The sequence below is a fragment of the Lucilia cuprina genome, chromosome 3 (assembly GCF_022045245.1).
Source record: "Lucilia cuprina isolate Lc7/37 chromosome 3, ASM2204524v1, whole genome shotgun sequence".
NCBI lineage: Eukaryota > Metazoa > Arthropoda > Insecta > Diptera > Calliphoridae > Lucilia > Lucilia cuprina.
Window position 1 is genome coordinate 12959701 of NC_060951.1, and position 14718 is coordinate 12974418.

The 14718-nt window shown below is 29.3% G+C and overlaps 1 protein-coding gene across 1 annotated transcript in view; it reads left to right on the plus strand.

The window, feature by feature from the left end:
* Positions 1 to 11473, plus strand: part of LOC111681049 (J domain-containing protein DDB_G0295729) — a 34462-nt gene extending 22989 nt beyond the window's left edge. Inside the window, exons 3-6 of the mRNA XM_023442765.2 lie at positions 7746 to 7928; positions 8005 to 8087; positions 9882 to 9994; positions 10068 to 11473. Coding sequence (XP_023298533.2) covers positions 7746 to 7928; positions 8005 to 8087; positions 9882 to 9994; positions 10068 to 10289 — 601 coding nt within the window. The 3' untranslated portion in view covers positions 10290 to 11473. The remainder of the gene's footprint in view (positions 1 to 7745; positions 7929 to 8004; positions 8088 to 9881; positions 9995 to 10067) is intronic.
* The last annotated feature ends 3245 nt before the right edge of the window (positions 11474 to 14718 follow it).

Sequence of the window (14718 nt, forward strand, 5' to 3'; positions counted from 1 at the left end):
TTATCGGTTTCTATCGATGCAGCACACTCTCTCTAGGATATGCTGCACTTTAGAGCAGGGTTGGATTCGTTTTAGATTATTTTGACGCTGAAAAAGGGCAACACATTGGATATATTTATATTCTGAATATTTTAAAAATTTCCTGCTTTCTTTTGTTATACACTAATTTTTTCTTGAAATATTATTAAAAAATATAACAAATTTTAGTGAAAAACTATAGAAATTTAATTTAAAAAAAAAACACTCAATATCAATTCTATAAAATTCCAATTGATTCTTTTTAAATTGATTTCAATACATACCATGTATACATACATACATGATAATTTCTTAATTTGCACTTTATTTGTTTATTTTACTAGTTTACTTATTTAACAAAAATGATTAATAAACACGGCAAATTAACATAAATACGTATTTGTTATCTTTCTTAATAATATTCAAATAAATTGTATTATGTATTTTATTTAATGTTTATTTATTGAATTCTTATGTCTTTGCCAATTTACAAATGTCAAAAAAATCATTATATAAAATAAAATTTTGCAAATATTCATTTTCTAAACAAAATGATTTGTATACAAATTTCCGCTTAGCAAAAAGAAAAGAAAATTTTAAAATCTCATTCATAAGACCCATCGTTCGCTGAAGCATGCAAAAAAGCATTTTCTGTTAAAAATTTAAAAGAAATAAATACACAAACATAATATATTTATGTACTATAAATATATTTTAGAAAATGAAAGTGTATTTAATGTATGTATGTGTTTTTATGCTCAATGCATAGAGTAGTAATATAAACAAAAAATCCTCTTAATTGTTAAAAGAAACAAATCACGAAACCTATGTTTAAAAAATTAAATAACATTGCTCCAGTAAGATTTTAACTGTTTTTTCTTAAGCCTTCCTGCATTAAAAAAACTGAGCACGAACTGAAATTACTTTATGGCGTAAAAAATTATGCTAATTATTTGCGTTATTTTATTTTGTTTTTATTTATATATAATTTTTGCAAAACATATGTCAACAATATTTATACAGTGTTCGAAATTTACAAATTTGAACACATTTTAAATATTATTAAAAATATCGTAATGATTTTCATTAAATAAATAAAAAAGTAAATTGAATGTTTATTAGTCATGTGAGTAGTGTTGCCAGAAATATCTTTAATAATTTTTACACTGATGAAAAATAATTCATAATTCTACTAATTTTAAAGACATTTCAAAATTCATTAAAAAAATCAAAAACCGTTTTTAATTTGGCTGAATTCCCACAAAAAAGAAATGTTTTCCACTTGACAACACTGGTTTAGATTTATCGAAACTTATATATGAAATGAGGCGAAGTCATTAGTATATATTGGACGGTTATATACAACCTAACATGTTCCGATCGAATGCCACTCAATTATGAAACATTGATCTCGCAAAATCATGGTCAAACAGAAGACTAAAGTTGTAAACAAAAGTTCGTGATATTACTGACTTGGATTAATTGTTAACCGACTGCCAAGGGCAATAAAGTAATCAGTTAAATTAGTTTAGTTTACGGCAGTATTAGACTGTATGAAAGGCATTAACGACTTTCTTCATATCGGCACTACACCACTGGGGAATTATTAGCAACGAAAAAGACAATTCAATTGCTTTTAATAGCAGAGAACTTGAATAAAGAGTTTTTAAAGCTTAGTCTTTTAAAATAATGACTGGACAAATAGGTCTTAGAGCACATCTTAGCCAAACGGACGAAAGGACTGATGTTAAATGCTAAACTAATGCCAAACCTTTATTGAAATAAGATTAAAACACTGTATTGGTGTTGTTAATATTAGAATGTGGGATTCTTTCTTATAAACACGTGTGCTAATAATAACAGAAAAGAAGAATAGACTTTATGGGTCCATCCTTTCCATTTTTTAGATTTATTTTAAATATAAATATGTTTATCGTTATTAATATGGAATTGTTTTCACTTAAGGCGGGTTTAAATTAAACTTTAAAAAAATTAGTCGGACTTTAATCGATAATTGTGTTTTTAGATTTAAGAGCATTTTACTTTGTAAGTATTGCCAACTTTTTAGTCGAAAACGTAAACAATAAACAGCTTGTTGTTGCGAATATTATTTTTGTAAAATGAAAAATTTTAGAAAAAATTTAAATAATCATTTAACTTTTGATCAATTGGCCAATAACACTCAATTAAACTAAGATAAAGAAAGTAAAGGTTTAAACAAAGAATGTCAATTATCTCAATCAGAAAAAAACAACCGTTCTTAGAGCCAAACTCTAAAGAATTGAAATATTGATTAATTTTATAAAAAATCTTAATATTTGTATCACCATTAAAGCAGTTTTCCGGGATGCCGAGTATATTTTTATTATAAAATCAATTAAGTTAATGGAAAATTCTAATTTCCCCAGAACCTGTTGTGCATTCAACAGACAGAGAGTTTAATCTATTAACAGATCTATTCACCTGAAGTGGATACTATATGGGGCTCCAGTAATGTCTGATTTAATAGTTTACAGAATATTAAAGCTGTATTCTGGCGGTCCTATATTAAATCGTGAACTGTTTTCATTATGTCAATAGAGCAAATGGAAATTCCAAATTTTCCCAGTATATAACATATTGTGGAATCAATTGACAAGCAGGCTAGTTTGTCTTAGTATATAAGAAGGACCTGAAATATGCATACATATGTGAGTTTATAATTAAAACAGAATGACGTATTTTTATAGAAAATGGGTGTTGTCGTAGTCGTTTTTGAATATAGCTATGAACCTAGATTTGTATTAAAATTTGCATATTTTGTGATGTACTGTAAAATAAATTTTTCTTCCATATATTATTTTTATGCAGTGTTATTTTCACACTTCTTCATGTTTACATTTGTTGACGTTTTTTTCAAGTTTCTTTTGTTGTTGTGAGCAAACTCCGTAATGCGTGCTTTTGTCACACGTATAACAGTTGTCCACATAGATTTTGTTGGTTGTTTGAGAGAGCACTTATAGAGAAAGAGAGAGAGAAAGAGGACAATAATACAATAAAAATCTAAAAGCATATCCAATAGATACTATAGTGTGTCACTCCAAAAATAAACATAAAAATTTAAGAAGAATATAATAAATAAAAATAAAAACACCAAAATAAAACTAAAACTGAAAACTATCCATTAAAGTCTGTGTCAAAAAAAATGTTGCATGCTACTGCTAACAAATACAAATACATACAAGAAGAAGCAGCAGCACGAAAATAATGCTTATATTAAAACAATTTTGTTGTTGTGAAGGGATGGAAGGGATGGGTTGGAAAAGCTGGCTGGATAGATGATTGTATTGTATTGCACAACTATTCATACGTGTTTCCCTTTTAATACATATTTTCAGAAATATTTTCCTACATTAAATTCTTCATATTCGCTCATTTATTCATTCACCCATTTATTCATTCAGTATTTTTTTTTTTTTTTGTTATTTTAATAGTTGTTTTTGTTTTTCACTTGTCTTATTATTATTTTTCGTTATTATTGCTGTTGCTATTGTAGTTGCTGTAGTAAAGTAGATCAGTGTGTGAATATTTCACATTTTTATTTATTTGTTTGTTTTCCTCTTTCAACCCCACCAACGACTGGCACCACAAACTACACCCTCTTTGCTGGTGAGTTAGTTGGCCACTATATCTTGTTTAACGAAAAAACAATCAAACCCAACTAAAGCAAAGAGCCCACCAACGTATTATACATTCATCTATCCAATGAAGCAACCCCCTATCCCAACAAATTTATTCATACTATAGTCATTCATATCGGTTTTGTTCATGCTTAAGTATTTATTTTTTTTTTTAGCTTTTTCGCAATTAAATCAAGTCACAGGCTAAAGGGCGTGGCATTTTTGTAACATTTTTCACAAGTGTCGGCCTTCGATTTTTATTAAATAAATTTTTATATTCACTTGTTTGTGACAAGTAAAGTTTGCTTCTAGTATTCTATAGAAAAATATTCGCATTTTTAATTTAACCAAATTATTGTGTTGTCCAATTTAAATTAAAATGACAATTAAGTATTTATTCACTTAAATTATGATTCAAGCATGACGTTTATATTTTAATATTTGTTGAATTTTTTAACAACTAAAACAAATATTTAATAAAGAATTTTAAACAAAACCACTGTTTATAATAAACACAAAAAGTAGTAAATATTACTTTTTAAATGTTAATTTTTTATTTATATTTTTAAATTAGTTTACACTTATAATAATGTGTTAGAATATCGTCATTATTGAGAGAATAAACAAAATGTGGATATGTATATATGTATTATTTTTTTAGTACGCAAGCACTTGTTCGAAATTGAGAGGTAGTGCTGTCAGATTTGTTTTTTACACTGCTTTGCAATGATAAATTTCTATCGTTTGCAAGGATCTACCACGATTACCAAGCAATATAGGGACATTTTTAGAAATACATATGTTTGTCATTTACCGATTTAACTTTAAATTTTATCTGGATAATTTATAAAACTAAGTTCCAAACAGATTTTTAATTCTATTATTAGTAACATATCAGTCAAAATTTTTATAAAAAAATTAAATATTGAATATTTTCTATTTTTACATACCCCAATTGCCCTACTTTGTATACATTTAAACCTATCCCATGAGGGTATATGTGTTCCGAGTTACAAACTTCGCGTTTCTCTGCAGTTGTAACTTCTAGTATACAAATACATAGATACATTCTTTCTACTTTTGTGACAGACGCGTATGATGAGAGAAATCGTAAAACGCATTGGTTGGACCTCCAGCTTTAACGTTTTCTAAAGTATTAAGCAAAAGCTTAAATCTGACTTTTTCGGCAGTTTTTGTGACATGATTCGACGGTAAATTGTGAAAAAATTGGCAACACTGATCAACTCACAGCCTAAAAGGCTGTATCAGATATCAACAAATTTTAAAAATGGATCCATTTAACTAAAACTACGGGAAAATCTATACGGGTTTTTAAATATTTTATTTTCTATTAGTGATCTTCATCTTGTATTATTACAATACACGGGGGAAAATGTTTCCTTGGCCTTTCCTTGGTATGATTTGACATTGGATCGAACCAGAGCACCAGATAATCTGGTATTAAGGGTGGCCAGTTGCCCGCAGGACTTTTTCCTGTCTGGTTATTTAGTTGAGTGAAAAGACAGTTGGTTGGAATTGTTTTTTTCCATAATAAGTTTCTGTTTCACGGGGAAGTAATAGCTTTTCATGACAAGTTTTTGTTATCGTTATTGACTTACAAACCACAGGGTAGGCTGCGTCATAATCGTTGGGTATGAACTGATAATGCTGAGATTAAGCATTGGAATTATGTGTTGTCTTTTGGATATGATGTATCTGACGTAAGAGATGGATGGTTGAAGTGAATAGATGTGACGGGAGATACGAAGTGTTGTGTGGAAATATGCAAGTTTACTAGACATTCGATATATATAAATGAGAGTGGTGGACTGTCCCGTGTCCACCCAGTGATTGAAAATTTAATGAAAATCTATAAAAAGAAACTTTCACTTAGAGGATATAATAGTAATTTTTATTTATGTGATTTCTTTAAAATTTTACAAAAAATACTTTTGAGCATTTAACAATAACAATAATCGAACTAATTGAACATTTGTTCTATAGTTTCACATCAAAATCAATTCTAAAATCTCTTAGTCATCCCAAATTCAAATGTATTTTTATTTCACTAAATGTTTAAATATAAATACGCACCAACAAATGTGGCTATTTTTAAAATAACAAAAAAATATAGAGCATTAAGTATTTTCACATTCCCCAATGGATGACGCTATTTATTTAAAATGTAAATAAATATACTAAATATTTTCATTTTATTTACTGCTGCTCTCACCTTCTCACTTCCCACTCGGTTAATTGTCAATAAACTCTCCTCCGTAATTTGGTTGCGCTGCTGGTGTTTTGATTATTTTTACCTGAATACTTAGTTATGCAATTTTTTGTTTTTGTAGTTTCCATTAGAACAAACGATCGACCGCAAATTATCAGCAAGTCAAACATTCCTACAAACATAACAAGTTGTGCTATTAGAAATCTCCAAATAAATGCTTATTTCTCTAACAATTCCTCACTTTAATTTCAACATTTAATTTGCAATAAAATTGCAATTGGGAATTATTTAATATATGGGGGATTTTGCACAATTGAATGCGTCCTTGTGTATAAGAGACTATTCAATGTAATGTCCTTATTTGGTTTCACTTGACACAGATTCATACGCCAAATCAGGTATTTCAAGGTTAACAACACACAATATATGGTAAATGCATAAATAGTGAGAATACAAACAACTAAAGCACACTTGGAGGCTGATTTGGAAGGCTATCAAGGAAATACAAGTAGATTCAATGCCGTTGCTCTATAATTGCTAAATCCTTTGGCAGTTGAATCAACCCAATGGGTAATTTATTTGCAATCGTACAATTTATAAGTGTATTTTACGTTTGTATGATTGTTGTTTGCAATAAAAAAATATATATTTCTACTCCATGCCAAGAACAGTTCTCCTTTAGGCAGTTAGATATTATTGTGTGTTTATGTTTTTTCTGTTTTAAGGCTTCTTGAAATTGAAATTTATAATAAGAACATGAAAATATTTTGTTTTAATCTATTGAAAGTTTTAATTATTGCATATAAATTGTATATAACATAAATAAAACAGGAACAAAAACAAAAGTATTTGCACATTTTCTTTCTAAAATGGAAGCCTCAGTAGGTTAGTGAGAGTATTCTAGTCTGGTAGACGGTTCGATTCCCACCTGTGGCACTGGTTAAGAAGCGCACAATAGGCCCGGTAGATTACCAAATCTATATTTTTATATAGAACATCAATGTAAACTAATCAATATTTGTTATAGATAGATTGTTGTCCAGTCTACAGAAGAGCCCATACGCTACTCCAAAGAATAAAAAAGCTATCGAAAAAACTCTTTTTTAAATATTGCCTGGTCATAATATCTTACAGTATTCTTTACAATATTCTCTTCCAAAATAAGTTGATTTTAATTTGATTTGCAATTTTAAGATTGGACTTGACCCGATTTACTTAGGGCGGGTTTCTTACTCCTCATTTAAACTAGGTTTAACTTGCTGTTAGATTAAACTCAGAACAATTTTAGGCGTACTTTAACCGATAATTGTGTTTTTCAGTTTTGGATTTAAGCTCAGTTAACTTTGTTAGTTTTGCCAACTTTTCACTCAAGAACATAAACAATGAACAGCTGTTTATGCAAACAATACTTTTGTAAAATGGAAAATTTTGGAAAAATGTTAAATAAACATTTAAAACAATAATAAATAAAACAAAACAAATCAGAAAATTGCAATTTACTTAAAATATTAAGTTTTTGCTCTTCCGAAATCATTGTTTTATTGTTTTTGTTAATTGTGTTTTCTCAATTATAACTTGAGTTTAATTGGCCAATTACACTCAGTTAAACTAAGATAATATGTAACTGTAATGATAACTGAAAAACACGAAACATATATTAAACCATGTTTAACCAAAGAATGAAGATTATCTTTATCAGAAAAACTTGCCCTTATTGTTTTGTTAAAGATAAAAACTAAGAGATTTCATAAATATGAAAAATATCACTAATAATTTCAATTTAATTTTTCCTATTTTTTTTCTTTTTTTAATTTATAATTTGTGTTCTTTTTTTACAGGTCGGAACGCTCTATAGTACGTGTATCAATATACCAAAGTAGTCAACCACAACAAATTTGCCCTCCCGAATATTTTACGAAATTTGAAGATAATTTAGATAATTCATTAAGTAACTATAACTGTAATTTAGAAGACATCATGACGACAGCATCACCAATACCTGGCTATGACAGGCAACAAAGGTTTGTGCTAAAACTCAATTTAGTTTATCTAATAGAATATTTAATATATTATTGTAATTTCTTTTTTTAATTACAGTACTGATTCCGGTTGGGATAATCCCTTTCGCCCTGGCGGCGATTTATCTAGAGAGGCTGATGAAATTGTTAAAATGATAAGTGGTTAGTAAATAATAATAATAAGTTATCTTTAGAACATTTTTTATGCTTATATACGTTCTACCTGATCAATACAACTGGAATGGATAGGATGATTTTTGTTGTTGTTGACAGCTTCCACATGCTAGGCATATATTGAGGACGTCACGGTCTATGAAGGACTAGTAGGCTATGAGTCTGTTGCTCCATCCCGATCTCGGTTGTGCCAGAGCAACTCTTGTTTTCCTCAGCAGGTTCTTTTTATTAATATCTGCTATGAGCGGTGGCCGACCTCTAAGCACGATATTCACGCGGTAACCTGAAACCGCGTTATTGATGGCGTCCCTATGAATTTCGTTAAAAGCTGCTGACATGCCTCGGGGAAGCATCCAACTGTGTAATGTTAAAGTTGGGATGACATCCCTGGATGACCTGTTTGGTCTACATGACATTATGTTCCCTGACTAGGAGGACCTTCGTTTCCTCGTGGTGCTCTGAGGTTATTTGCATGCAGACCATTACAGTCCTTTTGGAAGCATTTTGGCAGCTTTGAATATTTCTCCACTGACTATCACTCAGCGAGGGAGACCACACTAGAGCAACATAATTGACGACTGACTGGCCAATTGTTTTATAGGTAGCCAACAAGGTTTCTTTGTCCATTCCCCAGGTGCTGCCTGCAGGCGCTTTGAGCGCTTGTTTCTACTTCGAAATGTGTAGGATGATGTTTCGTTAGGATTAGGTATTATTTAAGGCTATCTTATTGTTGTTGCAACAGTTAAAATCATACAATTTTTAACCTAGGGGTTTTGCTTTGATGTCCAAACCAATAAAAATGCACTTTTCCTACTGAATTAGTTCATAAGCCCATTGACAAATTGTAGGAAACAGGTGCCTTAACAGACCTAAACACTTGATTATGTGAGAAGTAGAGAGGTCTAGAGTCTAGACAGTTGATTCAGAAGCATTATGGGAACACAAGCTGATTAAATGTTATGGATTTCTCGGTCTATGCTGATATTATATTTCGGTGAAATCCCAGAAATCTTCTATATTTTTTATAATTATATTCTCTATTTATGGATCTTCATTTCTTACGAAGAGAATCATAATGAATATCAAGTCTTCGAGTGTAGTTAGATCTTTTCATAGATCTTCACTTTTTAAGAACGGAATTAGAATGGATCCATTTCATGGTGTATAATTATTCTTAATTTGACCGAACCTTACATGAGGCTTTGATAATTTTTTCATCTACATCATTCACACATTAGACTGGTTTATTACCACCAGGATTAACCTTTCAAAAATCCTCTTCCGGTTTAAGCTCTGTTATATCAGTGTGACAATAGGTGTTAGTGATGTACTACAGATTTTGAGTTATATATGCTGGGGCGATGGGTGGAAGATGAGAAAATCTTCACCACAGATGGTAAAATCAATATCGGTCTGTGGTGTTTTCTCTCTGACCTACATACCCTTTCCTGGATTAGGTATGGGGCTAAATATTAGTTTTTTTTCCAGAATACACATTGAAAATCATCAACCTGCTTGTCAAGGAGTTTCCGAAAATAAACTACATTTTTCTAATGATATGCTATCATGAAGTTTGAAGCACTGTTGTTGTAGCAGCGACACGTGTAAAGTCGGTGTGGCTGGGTTGACATCATAAAGATGTCATTTGTAAAGTAAAAATACAAGCAAAGAATATGTTCTTTTTGCTTATATTTTTTTACAATTTTTAATTTATAGTTTCAAAACGACTTTAGAAAATTTTAAAATTAACATTTTTAACACATTAACATTCTTATATTTTAGGTGGTAAACCCATAACACCAACAGAAGAACATGCGATAGGCAATGGAAAGTCACAGACTAATGGTACGGCTGGCAATGGAACAGTGGTAACAGAAGATATAACAAAATCGAATGTAAGTGAAATTAAGAAAAAATCAAATATTTATTCAAAGTTATTTTATAACTTATTGTTAATTTTTGACAAAGGTATCCCCAAATCAGTCCGCACAAAATGGAACGAATGGTACACACAGAATACCAACATCTACGGCAACAACTGGTGGTGGCGCAGTAAAGCCAGCAGAAAATAAAGGTGTTACATCATCAGCTCAAGTCTCAAAGCAAGTGGTACCTGGACCTACATCGGCTAGTCATGTTGTCATAGACGAAAAGAAAAACAAGAAAAAGGGCTGTTGTGTTGTTCAATGAACGAACAAAATCGGACAACAAATTAAGTTTGAGGCAGTTATAATAAGGAGATAAATATTATTATTATTATGTTATTTTTGGATGATAATTAAGAGACAACTGATGATGAACCATATACAGACATATATAATTAAAACGAAGCATAAATGTGCAGGTTGCTACACATCCTTCTAATCCTCCTCCTTGGCATGCCTATTTGTTTATGTATAGGAAAACAAACAAACAAACCAACTTATATGTTAATCATAATATATAATATACATACATATATTTTTTACTAAGCATATTTATTATTATTTATATGTATACTATTTTGCGATGATTATTTATGCGACTCTAGCAATTGCAACAATAACAACTCAAAAACAAAAAAATAACAAAACAAAAAATGAACTAAAAACGAGAAATAAAACTCTAAATTAAATTAGTTATATATTGTATGTAGTAGAAATTCATATATAGTCCAGTATATGTATTCACCTACACTCTACTACACATTGAGCAGCTTTTTTTATCCTGATGATCTGTTGAGAAGATTCCTTTTTTTTGTTTTTAGTTTATTATATCTATGTGAGTGTAATTGTTTTTTCCTTCTCCATATTGCAATTATTTTGTATCTATATGTACTATGTCTTGATTCATTGATTGTTTGATTGATTGTCAAATAGATCTTATTATTTTATTGTGTATATGTATGTATGTCGAAACATACGTACACTGATACCATTAGTTATTTATTTTATATTTATTAATTTACACCAGATCCTCCCTCTCCTACTCTATTTATCTATTCTATATATTTCCATTTAAATTTTTTTAATTTTGTAAAAGTCTATTAGGTACATGAACAAAAATTAAAAAAAAAGAAAATAAACAAATAAAAAATCGCATTTAATAATACAAATACTTATTGCACATACTTCTACATATACATACATACAAACGACAGACCGACCGATAAAAATCAACAAATATACATACATATAATGGTACATGCATATATAAAGCATACAAAAGATCAAAAGATACGTTAAATATATTTATTTATTTACTTATTATATATTCTGAAACAAAAATGAAGAAAAAAGATGCAAAATACACACATTCTAACACCTAAACAAGAGACGGTATTAGATATTTAAAACAAATAAAGTAAATATTTAAAAATGATTGTATGAAAAAAAGCGAAAATATTTGAAATTGTATTGTATTGTATGTATGTACATGTGCATACTAGCACAAGCAAGTAAGCCAGCAAGCAAACAAACAAACAAACAAAATAGCAAACAAAATATTAACAAAATTAAAAAAAAAGAAAATGTAATAAAAACAAATTCAATATTTAATATTGTAAATTTCAAATTCTATGTTAAGTTATGTATGAAAAAAAAACAAAAAAATCTTAAATAAAATGAAAACTGAAACTCCGATAAAAAACATTTAGATAATTATCATGTTTTCAAAAACTGGCTTGTGTTTATCACACCAAAAATCCAAACAAAATGTTGTTCGATTTTTGTGGTTTTTGTTACTTAAGACTTCCAGGAGTATCAATAAAAATATTGATGACATAATGTTTGCACATGGAGAAATGAAATTCAAAAGTTCAACTTTCAGAATTAAAATTTTTTGGTTTATAATATAGGTCAAATAACATGATGTATACAAAAGTAAATAACTTCTTTTAGCAATTAAAACTAGGATTACAGATCATAAAATTTTAGTGCAAATTTTAAATTTTTTTTCAAGTGATAGTTAGTCTTACATTTTAACAACCCTGAAAAGAATAAGTAAACAAAAACCTAATTTGAACGCATCTTTTAAAATTTGTAGGGAAAAATCAGCTATTAAATCCCTAATTGGTGTGTTTTCCACATCTAGAACTGTTCATAAATTACGGAAGTCTCTCAACGTGGTGGCTAAATATTCAAACTTAATTTGAGTCAGGGGACACGGAAGTTCGTATGGCAATAATATTCCTGACACTTTGGCAAGAGCTGGCACCATGCTTAGCGGACTGGAAATAGATTTAATATACGGTGTTCCACTTTTTATATTAAAGAGGTAGCGATGGTCGCATGAACAATGTGCTCAATATCTATAGCGTTGTGGCACATATTAATAGGCCTAAATATCTCCTTGATCTGCAAATACCCTCAGCAAAAAAAGTGTTATAAAAGATGTAGTACTTTCATTAGAAGTAGTAACTCGAGGTGCTTCATATTCGGGTATAAAACCTATGAATTTTACATTAGCGTGTCAATGAAGGGATGTTGTTCATTTTTGGCAACTATTAACTGCAAGTAAACTTGGTTTAAGAAGCTGTTAAAATCCGATAAAACACATTCTTTTAATGACACTCTTATGAAAATTTCACTGGTTTTCACCAAACCTTGATGTACTCCAAATATGTTGTCTGTAATGAATTTTCTACACTGAAAATAATACATGCTCAACTTTACGAAAAAAATTTCGTAACTCCTATTTTCGTAATATTTACAAAAATTTCGTGTATAATACGAAATATTATTTAATAAAACCCTTTTCTATTTTTACGAGAGTACTAAAACCTTTCGTATTATTTTTTTCTTAAATTTTTTGCGAAATTAAACATAATGATATTAGTTATATTATGATTAAATAAAACTACAACATTTTTATAAAATTTAATTATTCTCGAATTATTTTCATAAAAAAATTGAAAATTCGTGTGGAGAATAATTTTGAACTAAAATTAGAAAATTTATTTTAAAATGAACGAAAATGTTTGGATAAATTAATATTTCGCAAATTTTACCATATTTATTCAAAATTCCCTTCTTTCAATTTATGTAAATTAATTTTTTCAAGAATATTTTGCATTATACTAAAATATTTCGTACAATTTCGTATATATTACGGAAGAATTTCGTGGTGCGAAACAACGAACGATTCGTACAATGTACGACATTTTTCGTATATATAAGGCATAGATTTTTTCAGTGTACATCTCTTTTCTAACTTTTAACTCGGTTTTCATTTGAACGGAAATATTTGGTTTATAAAAGTGAATAATATGTAAACGCAGTTTTAGATGTGATTAAGATGTAGTTTGTAAAGTAGGACATCAATTATTTTTTGCTGGGCCACAACTAGGCTGATATTGATTGTTACTGGGCACTGTAAATTTGGTAAACATGCTAGAAGCATTTGCCTTCCGTTCAATGAAGGAGTTACCAAATTGGGGATAAAGAGGAGACTATACCTCACCTTTTTTGCAATTGTCCTGCCTTGGTAGAGACCCGAATTTTGACGCTAGGATCGGCTTACTTTAGTGATCTATCCGAATTGTCGAATATTCAATCAGAACGTTGAATATTCGACATTCAACGTTCCGATTTAATTCAAATTAGTCAGGACGTAATGTTGAGGTCATGCCTCTCTAGGGCAATTAGGCCTGGACTTTCTGCTCAGCGGTCTACTCTTTTTCTTTTATATTTTCTCTCTTTTCTCTATCTTTCTTTTCTTCCTATTGTTATATTTACGAAGGCATCAACCTGGACCGAAGTAAAGCTGAAATTGGATACCTAACCTACTATCCAATTGGTGCAAATTTCATCCAAATCGATTTTTTGAGTTGGGTCACGAAATTACCCATATGAATATGTATATAGGTACTATATTAAACTCCATGCATTAAAGAAAATATCTAAAAAAATAATTTTAACTACTTAACATAACGTTTTAATTTTGTATTGTGTGTACCGAACTTCATCGAAATTAAATAGATCAAGATTTTTGATTAATAATTTTTAAAAATCATATTATGGTCGATTATGAACAGATCCTGTAAAAATTTGGCAAATAGATAAGATCTTAACTAAAGAAACTACTTACATAAAGTTAACTTGTGAATTTTTTATCACTATGTACTTCAAAAGAATTAGTATATTTATATATGTATATAGTCTACTATGTAAGAACAAATTAAGTTTTTCAAGAAAAAATTTTGGGAAAATCTTGGGATTTTTTAATAAGAATATTGTGCTAATATGAGCTAAAATTTTTCTGGCAACACTGGGGTTTATTTACGAATAAAATAAGCACCATCTATGTGTCATATTTTCAGTAAGCATTTAATCTATAAACCAACGTAGCATACTTTAAGGCAGTACTTTTTTCAGACTTATTTAGTTGTGATTTTCTAAATATAGATGTCACAAATTATTATTCATAATATTTAATAAAACTATTTTTTTCAATCATAGATGGCATTAAGTATTGTTACGTTTTACATTTAAAACGTTTGTTTTTTTAATTATTATACCCTTCACCTTCGTGAGAAGTCTATATATAATTTGTCATTCCGTTTGTAATTTCTATAATATAATTTTCCGACCCTATAAAGTATATATATTCTTGATCCTTATAGAAAGCGGAGTCGATTAAG